Here is a 20,483-nt window from a genome sequence, read left to right as displayed (position 1 = left end):
TAAACCTCATGAGGTTCACACAGGCCCACTTCTCAAGCTTGTCCAGGTCCCTCTGGATGGCATCCCGTCCCTCTGGTGTGTCGACCGCACCACTCAGCTTGGTGTCATCTGCAAACTTGCTGAGGGTGCACTCGGTCCCACTGTCTATGTCATTGATGAAGACATTAAACAGTACAAAAACAATCTAGTTAAGGACACAGACAAAAAATCCCCAAGAGAGCACTGGGGACAGGAGACATATGCCAGATTTTCTCAGATAATGAGCTTTTAAATCTCATTTTTCGGTATAAAAATTCCATATCAAAAAGAAGTTGCCACTTTTTCTTTTCTTGTTACAGTAGAACGAGAGTGTTTGGCATATGCAAAATCTTAATATTGGATTTGCACCAGGAAACAAAGCCAGGGGATCTGGCCAGGAAATACGTGCTCTAAAAAATGGGCAAATCCAAGATGGCAGTGGCTGAGGGACAAAACACTGGAGATTTCAGGATTGTTGCAGTGTGAAAGGCTCCATGAAACACAATGAATCCCTGACAAGTGGGTTTTTTTAAAGCCTGCTCTGAAAACTTTCCAGAATACACTTCTACATTTGTCCATTTTGGAAATAACTACAGGGCAAATTCAGGGCAACTCTGTTCTGGAGAGATGCATTCTCCAAACAGGGCTGCTAATATTAAAATATCCCTAGTGCCAAGTTTGTAAGTCTAAAGACACCCCTGTGAAGCAATGATATGCTAACTAAATCATACTGTCTATTATGTCTATAATCTGTCCTGTGTCCAACATCGGGAGAAGCAGGTGCATCCTCTCAAAGAGCTTTCAGAAAGTGTTCTTTCTCTGCATTTTTAGACACAATTACTTTGTAGTAAATTTATATATTTGGGAATTTTATAAATAAATTACACGATAAAACAATCCCAACAAAGATGCTAGAAGGTACCACACAGATTTCAAGAAACTAGTCAATAAAGAATTATTCTTTCTTTACTTCCAAACAATAGCAGCATGGTCTCTAAGTTCATTTGCACACTTGTTCTTTCTCTTACCAGCTGTTGCCCTTTTGGACCCCAACCAGCATACTGAAGCTTTGCATTGCTGACCTCAGGGGGATACAAATTCTGGGGATCCCTGCAAAAAGAGAAAAATAAAATTTCAGCTTCCGGAATGTCCTTATTTAAGCTGGCGCACATCTGTTTTGGAAATCCACCATGACCTTGTAAAGCATCTTTCAGCTGGAATCATCTAATATTTAGTGACAGATTTCAGTAGATTATTTTACTGTAAGGTAAGCACTATGCCACTAGCACGCATTAGTAAGATCAAATATTTAATTGACAATTTCTGTTTCTTATTAATACAAAGTTAAACATATTAGGTCCACTGCTGACTGCCTAAAGCCTTAAGAATTAGTCAAGGGGTGGCAAACAAAATAATTGTATTTATTGACACTGATGATGTCCTCAAAGGATAAACAATAATTATACTTCTGAATCATACCGCCACAAGAAAAATATAATTTCATCTTCTTCACCCTATGGCTTTTCTGCCTAATAATTTTCCTTTGAACAAGACTGCAGGAAAGTTCAGCAACTGTGTAACAACTGATATGCAGCCTGGTTTTGAAGGGAAAAGCTCCTATTAATACCAAATATCTCATTTTTTAAGAAAATAAAATCAAAATGCTTTTCTGGTCCTTTCATCCATTACCTTCATTTTGTAGCAGAATATCAGTGAGACATAGCAAATGCAATATAGAAAAAGGAGGCTTTTTTGGTAAATGTCAGAGCAGCATAATGTCATTTTATCACGGCACAGACAGTATTGCATGGCAGTATTTATACTCAGCATAAATAATTACATTACATATTCTGAAGTCACATTGCTACAACTCTGTGTATAGTAATATTCTACAAACAAGAACACTAATAAAGCCTATATACAGTATACCTCATTAGCAGATCTCAAAGTGCTTTAAAATGCAAGGGCATTATCATCACTGGTCTACAGATAGGAATAACAAGGCAATTTGAGGCCAACATCACCAAAAACCAGAGAAAAGAGCCAAAGCCTGCCTAGCCTTTAAGCAAAAGGCCTTCTCTACTTGTACAGAGCTTATTTCTTCACTAAAGGCAATGTCTTCAAGACCATTCAGAACAAAACTGAATGCAATAATTAGACACTAACTGAATTCTCTTTATTGCCTGTTTTGTGACCTGGTGCTGTATCACAGTTACACTCCGGCTCTGCCCCTTCAGGCAAGAACTTTGGCTGCACATTCCCACTGCACTGGGGCTGTTGTAGCAAATCCAAAAACAGCTGCAAGAGGAGTGTTTAGAAATTGATTTTGTGCAGTCTTTCCAATGTGAAAAAAACTAGCTTTTCCTGTGAACTCCTGTTCAAAGGTCAGTTAGAATCAGGGCAGACCCTAGATGAGGACACTGATGCCTACAGTTTCCCCCTTCCATAAATCCTGCAGTTGGAACAGCAACTTCTGCTCTCTTGCTAGAAGGTATGTATCAGTCATTATAAACCATAGACCATAACCCATAATGTCTGCAAGGCCCCTGTGAAGAGGTCCATGGAGCTGATTAACCATTAAAGTGCTCAAGATGACAGGTTTGATGCAGACAAGATCCATTACGAATGTGGAGGGGCAAGAGGGGTTTGTTGAGCATTGACCCTTCAAGTTTGAAGGGTACCCAGATAGCTTTTGCCTCTATAGGCAAAGTGTTACCCAGAACTGCTGCTGGTGGAGTAAAATTATGTCTTTTCTTCTCATGGTTTTTAACCAGAAGGTGTCTTTATGGGTAGCCTAAAGTCATTTTTGTAAGGTGTGGATAAGAGAACAGGTAAGCGTCATACTGAACTCCTACTAACAGCAGCCACAAAATTCCCGTTCTGGAAAAAATAGCCCTACAACCTCTTCTGGATCTTCTCAAGCTTGTATGCATTAGCTACTTAAGTTTCAAGTCAGCTATTCCTGTTAAGACTAAATCTCTTTGGTTAGCTATCTTGATTATGTCAACAGAGAGTAACCTCTGAGTGCAGGAGGAAGAGAGAAAACTAGTGAATCAAACCAAAACCTCTTATGGGAGAACAAAAAAGTACTTCATTATTTGTCTAATGAATTATCTAGTTCTTGGGGTTTTTTACTTATGTGAGAAGAGGAGCAAGATATTATACATAGAGGGGGAAACATCATCCCCAAATAAACAGATTATACAGTTTTAAGAATTCAAACCTGTAATGCTTCAGATAACACAGGTGGAGCTAAGGGACAGACATACCAATTATAGCCAATAATTCAGACCAGAGCCCAGACAAGTCCTGTCAGTTCTGCTCACTGCATCATCTTTGAGAAGAGGAAAACTCTAGCATGATGAGAAATGTTGCAGAAACCACCTTTGATACCTGATAAGGCAGAAGGAAAAGTCTTTCATTTGGTCTACCAGGGAAGAGCTCTGCTGCAGGCAAAAAAGCAAAGTCATCTTCCCTTTCTCTAATATGGCTGAGGAAAAACAAAATTGCATCTCCTGAGTTCCTTCTTAAGTTGTTCAGAATGGCTGGGAAATTTCTTTTGTAGCAAAATCTTGTTTGTTTGCCTTGAAACCTTTTGATAAATATGCAGATAGAAAGGCTGACTGATGGAATTGCATACTGTCTGGAGGCACCTCATTTTCAAACCTAGGTACCATAAACTGCCTCTATAATCAGCACGTAACAGCACACTCGTCCAGGTTGTGGTGTAGACCTCTGAAGGTAGGTGGTAGCCATCCATCCATCCATCCTCATGGTCTGAGTTATTCTTTTCTACCACGGGCTATGAAAGCAGTCTAAGATCCCAGTTTCCCCCCACAAACACTCCTGAGAGATGGACATTTTCTTCTTGGTAGATTTTGGTTTGTTCCTCATCTCTTCTGAAGAGAATCCTCTTCCCTAAAGTAGCAACATTCATTCCCTCACCTGCAGGAAACTTCAGTGTCACATGCAAGGGGATCGAGAATACATCCCTCCTTGCCAAACCTGATCTAGCAGACTTCAGACAAACTGTAGGAATGAGCTGGAGACAGGCTATATAGCAGTGGCCAGGGGATACCGGGCTGTCACCAAGCCTGAAGGTGGCATGAAAATGGAGTTCACCTACTTGTGAACCCTACCATGAAAGACCAGATTCCCACATGCTTACTCAGGCTACGTTGGGTGCATGGTCTGCAGTGGAATATGCGTGGACACTCCCTCCCCGGCAGCCCCAAGCAACCCTGTTACAAACCCAGTATATCACCTATAGAGGGAGGAGGAGGAGTTGTCTACACCGCTGCTCCAGGCGGGATGGCCACAACCCTCTACCGCTCTCCCCAGGAAAGCTCTTAGTGATCCTCAAACTGAAAAACCTGTTTGGAGAGCAGCTATCAAACACATTTCTAATTATCTCATACTATTCTGGACCCTTAGTTCTCCTTGGTAAAAATCCCCTAAGGAAGTCAGACCAAATGCACACCGATATTCCAGGAGCACTCGTCCATTTTCCAAGTGCTGAATAAATGGGATCTCATGCCGGTCAGCATTTTCTGGGAGGTATGTTATTGCTGACAAGCCATAGTCCTCCATAGCTACATAGCTTCTCCTCCAAAACAGCCTGCTTAAAATTCTTCTTTATTTTTTCTTGAAACAATCAATATTATGGGTCATCTCAGCCCCTCCAAAGAGCCAGTGCTCCTCATAAACCCTCATAATTAGGCCTTGGTTGGATCTGAGCCTTCCCCTTGTGAGCTCATTTGTGCAGGGTGCTGGCTTGGAAATGAGCTATTCTGAAGGCAGCCTGTATATCTCGTTATTGGTTTGCATGAAGAAATAGGTTCACTGCATCCTCACACTGTTTTCACTATTTCCTTATGGAAAAGAACCTTAATCTTCATTTCCAGCCAAAGAAATAGCAAGGCCTTATTAAAGGGCTGCCATTACTTCTTTCACCTCTTGAAATGATTGATTTTAAAGCCCAGGAAAGAAGGGAATAATAATGTTGTTTTAGGCCAGACAGAAGATGGAGCAAGTGCTGTATAAACTCTTCCACGTTAAGACGACATTGTCTGGAGCTGAGGTTGTTAAATTGCTCCAGACACAGGCATGATTTCAGTACAATATTCACAAAACATTATGGAAGTAGTAAATTGTGAAATTTGCTCAGTTAGATGTAGATTTCTGCCAAAAAGTCTCCCCTCAAATTTTCTGAATAAGAAAATTCCTGAGTGCAATTATCATGCTGTCTGTCAAATCATTTTTGTTTGTAATTTAGCTCAGAACATATATGTAGAATAAAACAAACTAATCAATCATATCAAGTTGCCTGGTTTTGACCTTAAAAAATACCATGAGGAACTAGTTTTAAAAAGACTGTATTGTTTTTTCTGAATTTTTTACATTGATGTATTCTCTCTTCTGACATTTTCTCCTATTCTAAAGATGACCAATTTCCCTCAGAGACTTCATGACACTGAGTCTTCCCCTGAGCACAAACATGACAAACTCTTCTATATCAAGTTCTTCAAAAGCAACTTAAAAAACAATAGAAATTTCCCACTGTAATTGAGGGAGAGGCTCCTTTTACTTCAAGAAAAATATTTTACAACGCCAGACTGAAAAAGTCTGAAACTGAAAAAAGCAGTTAACAATAGAAATTTCCCACTGTAATTGAGGGAGAGGTTTTTTTTACTTCAAGAAAAATATTTTACAACGCCAGACTGAAAAAGTCTGAAAAAAAAGCAGTTAAATTCTGGGCTATGGTATAGGCTGGTCTTCTAGGGTCTGTTTTTATAAATTTATTTTTAATAAAAAGCAGTTAAATTCTGGGCTATGGTATAGGCTGTTCTTCTAGGGTCTGTTTTAATAACTTTTAATTTTAAATACAGAAAAATAGGATTTGTATGGAAATTCTTTGGACATGCTGCCAATGTGAGCAAAAATGCAACACTTTGCACCAAAGGCTGCTCTGACATGCCCATCCTCTAAACAAATCACCAAAACTATGTATATGAGCTGGAGTGAGTTCGTAAGAAAAACTTTGTACCTCCTTGCTTAACTATCCCATAATTTTGGAAAATATAGAAAGTATATGAAGATTTCAGTAGTATATGCAAAGAAGTTGAAGAAATAAAGATAGTTAAAAAAAAGCATGGGGAAGGCAGAAATATCCCCTCCTGTTATTTGCATCAAGCCAGCACTGAATATTTTGAAAGACAACAGCCCTAAGCACATCAGCTCGCAGTACTTTAAGACTTTTTCATGGTTAACTGTAAAAAACGGTCTATCTATCTAAACTGTCTCAGCACCAGAACTTGGTGTCTTCACGTCTACTTCTAATAGCATGAAATCAGACAGCAGCTTAGACAGATTTCTTCTTCCTTAGAAAGAAGGAAGGAAAAAAAGAGATATAAACCACTATGTACGGAAGAGATCTGGAAGGGTTATAAAGAACTGGAAACTTCATAATATTTAAGATTTTTTGATGCACGATGAGAAAAAAGTGCACTGGAGAAAATTTGCAAAGAGAAATAAAAGCATGTAAAACATATGTGTTCATAAATGTACAGAGAACCATAGATAAGGACTTGCAGAAAGAGGGAAAGATTTCCAAGAAGCAGGAATGCCATTGCTTGAGAAGCAAAAATGCATTCTTAAACAATTAAATGACTTGTTTACTTCAGTATTCACCAAGGAGAAGAGGAGACAGGTGCCATTAAGAAAATTGCTTCCCAGGAGATACGCAGCCCTGCAGAGACTCGCAGTGAGACAGAATAAAATATAATACAAATGGGAATCAAAGATTTGCCAGAATAGATAATCAAGAAATCAGACTGTCAGAAGATGCAATGAAAAGAATCCTCCTGGATTTCTAATAAAAGTGCTTAAATAGATGAAGAAGGCTCTTCCATTCACCTAGGCTCGTCCGCTATTGAATATTTAATGCACATACACACACATATATATATTTTCCTTACAGCACTTTTCAGTGAGCAGAAGTAGAAGGAGGTAATGAAAGCAATTTGAACTTATTAATTTCAACTACAGATACACATCAGATCATTCAGCTGTTCTTAAAAACAACTGAGCTCACAAACCATTTCATCCAAGATGAATGAATTCTATGGATTTAGAGCAAAAAGCAAGGGAATCTAAAACATTTGTCCTTAATTTGGCAATCCAGTCAGATTCAAGCCAACAACATGAGCTCAGAGGTCTTTTTGATTATAGTCTGCCTGTGTCTGTAAAGCTTCCATCAATGTAGTATTTGGTACCAGGCCTGCAGAATCTTGCACAGTACTAATACCACTTTAAAATCGATCACTTCTCAGAAAAGGAGCCACCAACTTCCATTGGGAATTATGTAAAATGATGGCACAGGCTTGCCTTTCTAGTGAAGGTCTACAAAAACTGATTTAAAAATGCATCGGAGACTGGTACACGGCTAGGAGTCACGGTAACGCAGGCTGGAGGACTGCAAGCCGTTGATCAAAATCTCTAGGTTTCCCTGAGTAAGCAAACAGTGGAAATGGTCCTTAGATACTGGTAGCACTACTTTTAAAATGATGACATTATCATGTTTCTCATGTGACCCCTCTAAATCATAGATGACAGAGTGAATTTTTACTGCATTATTTTAAAGAACTTTTGTTCCTGGAGTCATATTCTGTCCCCTAAAGAGGCAATGAGAGGTGATAGCGTTCAGGTGATAAACACAACCACTTAAAAGTAATTTTCTCTTACTCATGTAATTTTCTCTTACTCTATAGAGGTTTCTCAGCCAGCTCTGGTCTCAGAGCTACTCAAGGCATGAGGTAAGGCACTGGATTTATCAGGTTTTCAAGTCTATTTAACTACAACAGAGGCGTGGAAAAACAAAAATCTAAATATTTGAATGCTATCAAGAAGGCTAGTCAGAATTATAGCTATCCAAAGATCAGCTATCCAAAATATGGGCAAAAAAATACAGGTTGAAGAGAAACAACCCGATAAGCACTGAGATGTTTAAGAATGAACTGGGAAGATCTCAGCAATAATGAGCCTGGGATGAACGTTCATGGTTCTTCAGAGAGACTTTGCCAATCTCCAGGAAAGGATGTTTGTGATGAAACCTTAGCATTTTCTATCCAGCTGACCTTGTCTGACTTCCAAACCCTAATAAAATATAGCACCATCATGTGATGCCCGCAGAGAGCAATATGGGATTATTAGTACATAAAATGAGATACAGCTGTGATCTCCTACTGCCAGAGCCAGCAGAAGTGCCTCGTTACAATATGACTTCACTGGACGCTAGGTCACACTTTTAATTGGGGCAAGAGATTGTTCTTGGGCTTGTGCTCTAAACTAATCTAACAGTTTGTTTTACTGGGTTTCAGACAAAACCAGAATGACTCAGTGTTCTCCGTATCTTTTTGAAAACTGAGAGTCTTTGAGCAAATCTTATTTCTTCTCATGCCAACAGGATAAGGAGATCTTGGAGGTTTGTGCGTAGGTTGTCAGGAAGATTGAAAGACAATACTCTTCTAAACAGCCTCTCCCTACATAGACCATGTCCTCAGCAGTTAAAATAAACAAGGCATACACTTAGTAGAGCCATTATTTCCATTTCTTATCAACAGTTATATGATCACTTTTAAGCAATACCACAATTAGCCTGATTTCAGATACAGTTTAAAAGTGGATTGTAAAATACTCTCCTTATTTAAAGGACAAAAATACAACTCTAGCCCTACAGTTCTGCCCCGTAACAGAGATGTATAAACCTCAAGTACACACGCAAGAGGAAATGCTCGCGTTTGAAATGGGGTGTAACTTTTGCCTTCACAACTCTACATATGGAAGGTCCTTTCATTCCTCTAGCTCCTTCTCATGTGAGACATGGGAAAGTAACCTTTTCCGTTCCTGTCTTATCTCCTCAAATTTATAGTGGAGCATTCAATAAATGGAGGGTTAGGGTAAGGGGTGAAGAGGCATCAGGGCTGGTGTGACAGAGTCTGGGCTATCAGCCTGGGATCATATCACCTTTGCCATAAAGAGACTTTCTCAGTGGTTACTGTATCAAGGAAAGCCCTGGCTGTGGCATCCTTTCTCCACCCAAAGGTCCTTTCTTGCATTTCCTAAATTTCCCCATTCCCTTCTTCACCGTATGTTCTGAGCTCCCCAAGGGGGCAGGATGCCTATTTTTGGATAACAAGAGATTTTCAGCCTATTAAATTTGGTTAGTGCCTACCTGTGAAGTGGTCACAGAACCAGGTAGCATGGACAAAAGGAAGCCCCAGGACATCGCTGAAGCACACAGTGCTATGCGCTACATATTCCTCAGACATGGGGTACAGAACACTCTATAGTCCTCAGTGACTGGGCATAGGTCCCTATAGAGCCCTCCCTATATAACCTGAGCCCAGGCCCCATTAAACCCCACAACAGTGAGGAAATGCCCATAATCTTGCAGGCTTGGGTCCTCAAAACTGGCTTTTTTTCAGGTGCCTACAAAAAAATGAGTCTGTGTTTTGTAACATGCAGTGCACATTCTCTGTGCTGTGTAGTCGAACAACAACGCACTGAGAGTTTAAGTAGGCTGAAAGTTTGTCACGCAACCACAGCAACAAATAATCAAGGCCCAGGCTGCAGGGTGTCTCCACAGCCTGACAGCAGCGGAGCAAAAACGGCCCCCTGAGGAAATGCATGTTTCTTGTTCCTATTTTAGTGGAAAACACCCCAGAACCTTGAACATTAGGACAAATTAGGACAAACAAAAAAATCCCAATCCCCACTATGAAAATCCACCTACAGAACAATTTTATTTCTGAGAAGGTGATGCATGGAAACAGCAATTGTATGGGCTGTGGTTAGTTGCATATTCAGTGCTATGCACCATTATGTTATACATTCTCTTCCATCCACCTTTATTTCCCTTTTCTGTCAAAATTCTATGTACTAACTCAACCTTGTTAAGTGTGAATAAGGAGGAAAACCCATGCCAACATGCCCAGTTTTGGCAGTGGTCAGCGTTGGGATGTGCGTGTACCCTGTGGCAGTGTCTACGGTTTGGAGGCTGACCACAGCCTGGGGACCGGAGGAGGTTCATTCGCACTGAGACACGCCAACATTTCCAAATCCAGATGAGGTTCTCACTAGCGAAGGACATTTTATTAAAGAATCTAATTTAATAGGAGCCCTGCCTCCATTTCAGGGGGTGCTGCCTCAGACAAGCACTATGGGAGAGTTTGCTTCAAACCTTTCTTCTTTCCTTTTTTTCTCATGATAAGCCATAAGATATTGACCTTTTCTATAACATAAGGGGGTTGGTTGCTGGGCTTTTCTCTGCTATACTGCTAACATCTGCATCTAACTATTAATTACCCAAGATCTTTTTTTTTTTTTAGTCTCAGCAGTCATTACTCTAATTCTTAATATCAAATCCTCCCATCAGGGGACTATTCGTTATTATTATCGCTCTACATGGTTTCTAAGCTGTCCACCCACACCACAACTGATTCTGGAAGAGAGAAGCATGTGGTAAGAATTGCTTTGCCTACACAGGAAAGGAATATTTCACATAATATATTTCAAAAATGCTATGCAGTGACCAACATGGGCGAGCAAATGGCAAATCCCCTGGGGAAATGATATGGTGTTGAGCTGCTGAAGTGGAATTCCTCCCACCAGCACAGCCAAGAGTCCTTCCTGAACTGCCTTCCGAGGCTGAGCTGCTTTCAACCTGCCACTGCTTGGAAGTGAGTGATGCTCAAATAATGGCTTTGCTTAATAAAATGCTGGCTCTTTCTAAAGAGGTACAAAATGTATTCACAAGCAATAAGCCAGTATGTGATTTAACCACTGTTGCAGTGATTTACAGAGTGTTTAATTCAGATGATTATAAAAAGCAAGAAGCCCAAACTGCTCCATCAGGGCTTGAGCCAAATGCCAGTAAACTCAACTGGCATTGATTCAGTGGAATCAATGGAAAGATTCCTATCCACTTCAGAGGATTTAAGGTCAGGCTCCACAATCAAGCTATCAAGTTTAACTATTCCAAGGGCCACTCTTCTGTTATCAAAATACAACTGAAAAAGCATATCACATCATGATGATGTTGTTATTTATAGTCTGGCATAAAAGCCACCACACTATGCAGCAGAGGTGCCTTAACTAACTACATAAACTATCTCAAAACTATCTCAAAAAGATGATTAAAAACTATGGAATGGTAATTGATAAAGAAGGAGGAGAGAGAAGAAGTAGCAATAGCAGATTCTTCACGAACTGCAGAATACATTTTTCTACTTATTTAACAAATTTCATATTGTTATTTGGTTTTACATACGTTTTAATACGGGTTTATTTCAACCTCTATACATCATTGTTGGGAGAAAATATTTAGCTCCTCTAAGTAAAATTTAATTAGCTGAAAACAGACTCTATTAATTACAGTACTTTTTCCTCTTAGAATAAAATGTGGGCTCTAGTACAAGTTTATAAATGTTAAAGAGTGAAATTGTGCAGCACTCTCTACGGTAATTATCCCATATCGCCTCTGTCGGGTAAGCAATATTTCTCTCCTTGCTTTGCAGATGGGGACACTGAGGCACAGGAAGTTTCTTTAATGCTACAGAGGAGGGGTGTAACAGGCCAGAACAAAATAAAATAGAACAGTCTTGGTCAAACGGACAGATGTCTGCAGCAGAGCCAGTTCCCTGAAGTTTTTTTAACCATGATTTTAAATAATGAAACACATTTGCCTTTTACTGTGAACACGGAAAAGGGAGCATGTGCAAGGAAAACCTTGTTGTCTTTCAAAATATTATACAATAGAGTATGTACAAATCTGATTAAGTTTTCTTTAATTAACTTTAACCTCTTTCCTGCCAGTAGCTTGTATAAAAGAAGGAGACAGGAACATTAGTGAGAGCTCTGCAGAGAGATCTACAGACATCACTTCGAATATTTACTCACAGTGAAGCACGGGCTCAGTTCCTCCGTGGATCTCCAATGCATATTTTGCACTCACTCCACTCATGGCACTTCTCTTGAAGTTACTGGGAGCTCAGTGTGGGGGATGCATGCGGTATTTTACAGACCCTCGGCAGTGTAGACAGCAAGAGCTGAACTCAGCTCTGCCATTGCTCCTGTGATCTACTTACCATGTTCCTCTGACTACACCATATAAACTTGGGAAGAAATACGGATTCTGCTTAGGAGTAACTGTGTACAATTCCCTCCTTCCCATACACAAAATCAACGAGGAGGTGGAATAACTGCTGATTTTCTCACTGATCCCTATAAGCATATTTGGAAGCTCCCATTGACATACCCCAGCTGGATGTGCTAGCACCGTGCTGAGAGCTTACACGAGGGGGGTCAGCACTAATCCCTGCCACTTAGCTGTGCTCAGAGGGAAACGGTTCATGCGGAACTGGATGAGCACTAGGAGGTCTGAGGAAACGTATGTTTTATGCTGGGCTTTATTTTGGGGAATGCAAACACAACACAGAACTGTAAAAAAGTGTAACATTTCTGCTGGCCACAGCAAAAAGTTAAAGATAGAGGTACCCCCTTGGATATCAATCCAAAATTAGCTCTTGCTTAGGACCTGCAGTGCCAGATCAAACCAGTGGTCCAGCAGCACACACTGGTGTGAAGTGACCTTAATGTCAGGTGAGGGAAATCCTGCAACAAGGTTAGGGGAACACTCTGGTCAGTCATGGCCTGACCATGAAACCCCTGAACAAACCACGCTTTTTCCCTTATTTCACTGAAGGATGCGAATGACTAAGATCATCCACACTGGACTCAGTAGGAGCAACATTATTAAAACCCACGAAAGAATAAAACAATTTTCGGTGGCTGGATTTCATAAGTAGCTTTTTGCCTACATTGTATTGCTAAATTTCTTTTTACCAAAGTTAGGAAAAATAATATTAGGAAATAACTGTATATGGTATTTGTGTTCCATTTTTTCCCAGCACCTTGCACGAGAGCTCCCTGTTCCACATCTAGACCTGCAGATGCTATCGCAGTACCTATAAATTACAACTAGCTGGCAATTACAATGCGGCAAGTGCAACTGTGAGGTTATGAGAGGAGCTTTGCAAAAATATTTATAATGCAGACAGCTGTAAGCAGTTATCGGCAGATATATCTGAAAAGCAGCACCGTTCAGAGGAAAGCAGATGGGACTGTACGGAAATGTTCGTACCAGGGAACACGAGCAGCAAGCGCAGAGGCTTGTTCCACTAGATGGCACCCGGCGCCAGCATCTCATTTTTGGGTGAACAGCAGGAGAAAAATGGGTGACATGCAGGAAAGCTGAACTGAACATAACCTCCCTACACACCTCAGCCCAGGAAAACCAGAACTGCAGATCTTAGCCAGCTCCCCCTCTGAAAACTGAAAATCACGGGCCATTGAAAACAGAAGGCAAATGTGGCAAAAACAGTAGGGGTTTCTACCCCGAGTTTACCAAGAGGCTGTCAGAAGGCTGAAATAACAAAAAAGGAGAAATTAAATCTGTGAAGTAAATATCCCCTGCAGGGATATTTACTCTTTCTTCTACCTCGGGCTTATTTTCATTTTTAAGTAAGATCCCTTGTGTCTATGTCATTGGCATATATTAGTTGTCCTATAGAGAGCCAAATTGTGCTCCTACTCCTTATGTGGGGAGTTTACTTCCACAACAGCTTTCATGGAAAAAATGTTGCAGTCCTTCACCTTGTATAAAATACCACTTGTGAACGTATGTGCTAAGGATGTGCCCAAATTGGCTTGTCAAACTTACGGAGAGCTCAGAATGAAATCTGGAAAACGCTGGTATGAGCCCCTTTTGACTTGATACACAGCCTGAATCTGGAGAGTCTGCAGAACACGGCAAAAATAATTAGAAATTTCCCTTTAAAAAGCAATTTATGCTGGCAGATTAATGTCACGTTATTTAAAAAGTGATGCCACAGATTAGATTAATTGGCTTCCTTATTAGTTAGCCTCAGCAGGGGTGTAGCAAGGGCATGAGTGGGTACAAAGCCTAAACTGTCTGGCCTGCCTGATGAGGCAGTTCATAGCCGAGGATGAGGAAGAGGGTAGAGAGAGCACAGGGAAAGTCACACTGTCACAGCCTGTTTCCAGGAGTGAGTGTCTAATGAGCAGGAGGGATATTGTGGAGGGGAGTGAGTTTGTTCACCAGCAGTCACTGCCTCGGGTGCTGATTTGGAGGTATGCCCTAGGCGCCATTGGCACACACCGATGGGGCGTAAAGCTGGTGCCTACTTGCAGAAGAGGACTAATGCATGAAAACAGTTTGTAGGAATGGCAAAGGGGTTGCTGCTCAGTGCCAAAGGCTTTTGTCACTCGTGTTATCATCAGGTGGAGGGCAAGGATACTGCCTGTGGGTTGCAAATTTTGTTATCGCCAAAGGACCTGGAACGTCAAACTGAGCTGAACCTTGTGCTGTGTCAGTGTGCTTGGTCCTGCCCTCAACAATCTTCATCCACACACATCCATCAGAGCAATACTCCTGTGTTAAATATGACATACATGAATTTTTACCTCTTCATCCAACAGAGGCTCTACTTTCAGTTGATGTATGTCATCACCTGTTACATCATGTTCACCTGCTACACCTGTCCTCTCTCTTCATGCGCCACCCTAAAATAGATGCAGAACTCCAAAGCAACAATAAATGCCCATGTTCCAGGGAAATGGTAATGTGCCACCCTTTCCACCACTCACATGCACTATGATCACCTGAAAGATCAATGCAATTGTTACTGTGCAATATGGTTTGCAACGCCTGTATACGTACCTACAGCCTAAACCACTTTGTAAACCATACCTGTACCAACACGAAATGAAGCAATCCTTCCAACCCTCCTCCTGCCAGTGCTCGCCTGATCCATCACAGCATCATGCTGTGGGGACACCAATGTCTGACACACCTGCGTGCCTTCTGGCACCCTCTCACTTTCCAGATCTTCCCCTTATACTGGATACTTCTCTGACACATCCAACCCTCCAACTGTCTGCACCGCGGTTCAGCCAAACACAGAGAACAAGGTGAAACACAGCTGAGTGTTGAAGCTGGGGGGAGCAAGAAGCTGGTTGTCAGGGATGAAGAAAGATCATTCAGTAGTAGCAAACTGCCTGGACCACTGTATTGTTAATTTTTAGCATTTCTAATGCGTACTATGCATGATACTTCTATTTTTTCCACCTTTGTTTTGTCTGGAATAGAACTGTGCTGTCAGTCAAATGCTTTTGCTCTTAGCCCGGTTTACTGCAGATACAAAGCTTGTGTGCTCATGCTGTGTGTTCGTTGTGTTGCTCAACACCCTTTCAGCCCACAAGCTAATTTCAGATATGTTGCCAGAAAGATGGAGTTTTCAAAAAGTAAATAAATCCAGTAAGCTCCTGGGGAAAAAAAAAAAGAAAAAAAGAAAAGCAAAAACAACCACATTGAGGCAGGGAAGGAAAGAGACTGAAGAAGTCTGTTGCACGTCACACTGGGTCACCAGAACTTTGACATGGATGATGGTGAGAAATCTCCTAATTCCCATGTTCCAACTGTACGTGGAAACAACTTAACCTCGAGCTCATGATTTTCTGTGGTGAGTCAATCACAAGATACAAACTTTAGGGAAGCAGGCTTCACAAGCTCCAGGGCTCACAGATTTTAAAACATGTATGTCTCTAGTACAGATTTTTTTGTACAAAGTATTGTTTCTCTGTTGCTAGGTAGAAGCCAAAGAAAGTTATTTCAGCTTTTTGTTGTTGTTTGAGGTTTTGTTTTGTTGGTTTTTTGTTTCTTTGTTTGTTTTCTGTTTGTTTTTTTTTTTGTGTGTGTGTGTGTGGACAGGTGTGCTGAGACAAATCCTTGAGGAACACCTGAATGTAACTAGTATTTTTATGTGGGAAAAATGCTGAGAGATGTGTTTATACCTTGCCATTGAATCTGTACTTCTCTATCGTTAAACCCACTGGTTACTGTACCAAAGAAACTGGATTGGAAAGAGGGCATGGGCCTCGAAAATGTAGGTGTTGCAATGTCTGACTTTTAGGACTTTTGCCCTTAAAACATCATTCCTGTGTTAAATAGTGAGGTCCCCTGAGGACTGCCCGGTGGGAAGGCTGCTGATCCACTGTACACAGGCATAGTGGGAGTTGCCTACAAAAAGCAGTAGGAAACACTGAGCACACAGGCACGGCCAGGGTCCTGCTTTCTCTCAGGGGCAGGCACCTGGCCCACGGATGCAGAAATCAACAGCACTTTAGGACCTGCCCCAGTGTTTTCCTAAGTCAGAGACACAGTAATCCATTTAATACGGTGGTATGGGTGAGAGAGAGTGGATATAAACTGAAAGGGGAGGTTCAGACTGTGTATAAGGAGAAACTTTCTCCCCATGAGGACAGTCAGGCAGTGGGACAGGTTGCCCAGCGAGGCTGTGCAGTCCCCATTCCCGCAGGTTTTCAAAACCCAAGTGGATACAGCTCTGAGTAACCTGCTCTAAGCAAGAGGTTGGACCTTGGAAGAGCCTTTCCAGCCTGAGTTATCTGGTGATCCTATGATCACCCTGTGTATAAACCAGGCAGAGTCTTTTAAACGTTGCAGGTTTTGCCACCTATTGCAAAGATACAAAACATCTCCTACCTGTTTAGCCATAAGGTATAGAAATGACAAGTTAGTGAAGAAGCATAGCAAGTACTGAAATTATATGTTTTATAATCAGAGCCATGTGCAATGTTCTAGAGAAATGGCAGAGCACAACGATATTGTCCCTTTTTACTGTTCCCACACAGTTATCACCAATATGGTACCTAAAACACACAGCCTGGCATCAGCTTCCTGGCTTTTAGCTTTGTATTTACTGACAACGATTTGAGGAATTTTGCTGTGCAACTTATGCATTTCCATTGGTGCTATGGAAATGTCACTCTGAAACAGCATGTATCATCATATACCTACATGTGTCTTATTGGTATGGTGGCGTCCCATTCCTGACCAGTTGGGCCAGTCCTTAAAGTATATAAAAAAAAAAATCTTTTAAGGGAAAAGCAGGTAGAAACTATGGGCTAAACTATAGAAAAACAAGATAGGCGAGATGAGCTGCAGGGTGATGGAGTTGGAGCCGTAGGTAACCTGCAGTGCCACAAAGACAAAGCTGAGTAAGGGGTATTTAAAAAACTGCAACTAGTCAAAGCTAAAGAAGGATCCCCTCAAGCTAATTGATGCCTATGTTAAACACTGAGCCTACCTTAGGACCTCCAGTGGACAGGGGGACCTAAACGAAGAGGCATTGTGTGATGGAAGTTTATTACTTGTAACAATACATAACCTTTCAGGCTACGTGCTTTAGGTAAAGCAATATGCTTTCATTAAGTTTAGAAATGCTGTGTAAAGCCTTTGTGGCATTCTTGTTTGTCTGCACTTACCTCACACTCTCTGAAAAAATAAACTATAAACCCAAAGGCTCGTAGCTTCAGTATAATTGTGAGTGCATGTATCTAAGCAGCATCGGGATCCGGGGAACAGACTACTGGTCTATCTGCCTTCAGATGGGATGCTAGAGAGAGCACTTGTATCAAGGGAATCTGCCAAGAGACCCAAAACTGAAGGGCGATGCCTCAATTCTGACCAAATTTAAGGGACTAAACACCGCTGGATAGATCCTCTGACAGTGCTCTGGTGAGTGGCCAACTGCGGCTCTCAGCCAGACGCCAACACATCTATATTCTAGCCAAAAACTTGAAAACTGGAATATGAAATTCATGTAGTCTGACTCTCCAGGGAAGCTGAGTACTTCTGTTTCCAGACAATGTCATCTTTTGTACAACACACAGCTCAGTGGATGCTGCAGCTAAATGCCAGACCATTGCAAAGGGCTGTCACAGGAAACCATTTGTCACGATACACATTATTTTGCAGAATTTTTAATGGCTGAGTTTTAAAATGAAGACATTGAAAAATTTCTTACCCATGAGGTATTTTGCTGAGGACATAATATGCCGTATATGAATGCTGATACACCTGCAAAACAAAATTAAGAAACAAAACAAAACAAAAAGAGATTAGTAATTGTCACCTGTGTTAATAGGGCTCTTTTTCTGCAAAAACAATCTAGCATTTATGGCTAGGGAGCTCTTATAAACACTTCAAAATCTGTAGTAGAAAAGAACAATACATTAATTCACCTAACGCTGTTGTGTGTTCTTTTCATCTTGCACTTTATTACAGTGTTTGGCAAATCGTATACATCCAGATGCTCTGTGTCGTTACCATGACTACCAGGTCTTTGATTAAACTGGGGGCACATGGTCTCTGCAAGGGCTAAATATAGAACAATCATTAATGAGGACACCTTGGTCAGCTGGAGACATTCTCCATCATTATAACTAGACACAACAGGGATATAATGCATATTTTTTTGCTTTATTCCCACATAAATAAAACAGGGAGTGATGCTGGGTGATCTCAGAGCGGGTTGTAAGACCTCCATCAGTCAGCAAATAAAACCTTATTGACTTAGGGCGCAAAGCTGACCTCACATTTGTTTGACCTGCTAAGTTGCATCTTCATATCAATTTGCACTCTTTGGGCCTTGGGGAGGAGCTTGTCAGCTTGCACGGCAGGACACCTCCGAAGGGAGAGTTTATTACTTATTTTCTAAGTAGTAAATAATAATACCAGAGTCCAGGTCTGCAATTTAAGAGTTGGTGATTTTCCGTTAGTGACAATGCAATCCCTAACAGCGATCTATGGTTGCCCAAGGTGAGCAATGCCGAGCAACACCCGAGTCAGGGCACTGGTGTGAAAGGTCTAAATATGAATGACTTTATACACATTTATACAGGCACTCACTTTTGCAATTCTGTCCTGCTACTGTATGCTACTAAATAAATAAGTCTCCTAACAATAATTTCATTTGACTTCTACTTAAATCTTTAAGCCACTTGCTCTGCAGTAGCTCTCATAAAGCGTCTTGTCCCAGAGGACAGAGGAACTTCTTGAATACTTGCTTCACCAACCAAGTTCGTCTGATCAAAATTATTTTTCCTAGGTACCTCTGGTTTTGCACAATTATTTTTTTTACTTATGCCAAGAAACCATGAGATGTCCTGGGTGGTGCTGCCAGCCTCAGCAGTGGCCATCCCAAGCACATTGCTAGCATCACACACAAGTAAGCATGACTTATTACTACTTGTCACTCTCGAGGGCAAGCCTGCATACTGGCTTACATCTTTTGGGGGCTCAGTAGAGAGGCAGATATACACAAGGCATATCATCCTGTAGATATTAAAACAAACTTCTGTTACAATTTGAATCCAAGCACTAAATCCTTACACTGCTGCATGAACCCCCTGAAAAAACCTACCACCAGAGTATAGAGGTGAAAGCGCTGGCTTTCTACCTATGAAATGCAGAGACTGATGCCAAATTGATGTGATTCCCTCCTTCCCCTGTGCAATTCACTCCCTTCATTACACGGACATCACCAGGTTACATCCCAAAATCATACAGCCTTTTAGGCATTCAGATACATAAAGACTCCTCCAGCAAGGTGAGTCTCTGATGTATTGATATCAGGGAAGGTCTAGGAACACAAGGGAATTCACTGCAAGCTAGCATTTATTTTAGTATAGGTGTCCTTTTTAGATCCACCTGTTTCAGACGATGTCAAATAAATTAACATTATCTCATCTACATCCAATCATAGCAAAGAGCTCTTGAATCTTATAGTGCTGATATCAGAGACCTGGCTGATGCATGTGACCTTAGATTTTATTCCAGCTTTGGTGAAGTTCTAAAACTGCTAAAATTCCTTAAAGGAAATGTACTGGAAGACTAAATTTGTCTACAGAGCTGAAAAACCTAATAATACATTGCCATTAAATACTGAGCAACTTTTGCCTTCAAACATCCTGGCAGTAGGATGTAGAAAATGTTGTAGATGTATGAATTGTGATCTGAGGCTAGGACTGGTGTTCAAGGTAACAAGCCATGCTGCGTTGTCAGCCATCAGAGGCAGAAGCCAGCCCCCAAAATGAGTATGAACAGATGCCTTCAGGGGAAAATAGAGAAATGTGGCAGGCTGGAGGGCAAAGAAACAGCCAGGGAAGTTTTGAGCAGGACATCTGCTGATGTCCCTGCTTGTGGTACAGAGTCCCCACAGCCATGCTAGAGAGTTTAGAGCTGTCTTAGAGCCATGGACTTCCAGAGGGCGGACTTTGGCCTGTTCAGGACACTGGTTGAGAGAGTCCCTTGGGAGACGGTCCTGAAGGGCAAAGGGGTCCAGGAAGGCTGGACGATCTTCAAGAAGGAAGTCTTAAAGGCGCAGGAGCAGGCTGTCCCCATGTGCCATAAGAAGAACGGGCGGGGAAGACGACCGGCCTGGCTGAACGGGGAGCTCTTGCTGGGACTCAGGAAAAAAAGGAGAGTTTACCGCTTGTGGAAGAAGGGGCAGGCGACTCAAGAA

At 41.4% G+C, this 20,483-nt stretch overlaps 1 protein-coding gene across 2 annotated transcripts in view; it reads right to left on the bottom strand.

Annotated features, from left to right (window-relative positions):
• The window catches only part of DPP6 (dipeptidyl peptidase like 6), a 433,849-nt gene that overhangs the window by 113,243 nt on the left and 300,123 nt on the right, over positions 1 to 20,483 (bottom strand). For both annotated transcript variants that reach the window (XM_009287806.1, XM_009287807.1), the window contains exons 6-7: positions 17,985 to 18,037; positions 1,047 to 1,128 (exon numbers count right to left, since the gene is read on the bottom strand). In XM_009287806.1, coding sequence (XP_009286081.1) covers positions 1,047 to 1,128; positions 17,985 to 18,037 — 135 coding nt within the window. The remainder of the gene's footprint in view (positions 1 to 1,046; positions 1,129 to 17,984; positions 18,038 to 20,483) is intronic.

This window comes from Aptenodytes forsteri, unplaced genomic scaffold (genome assembly GCF_000699145.1).
Source record: "Aptenodytes forsteri isolate BGI_AS27 unplaced genomic scaffold, ASM69914v1 Scaffold296, whole genome shotgun sequence".
Taxonomy (NCBI): Eukaryota; Metazoa; Chordata; class Aves; order Sphenisciformes; family Spheniscidae; genus Aptenodytes; species Aptenodytes forsteri.
This window is presented reverse-complemented; position numbering and strand designations above follow the sequence as displayed.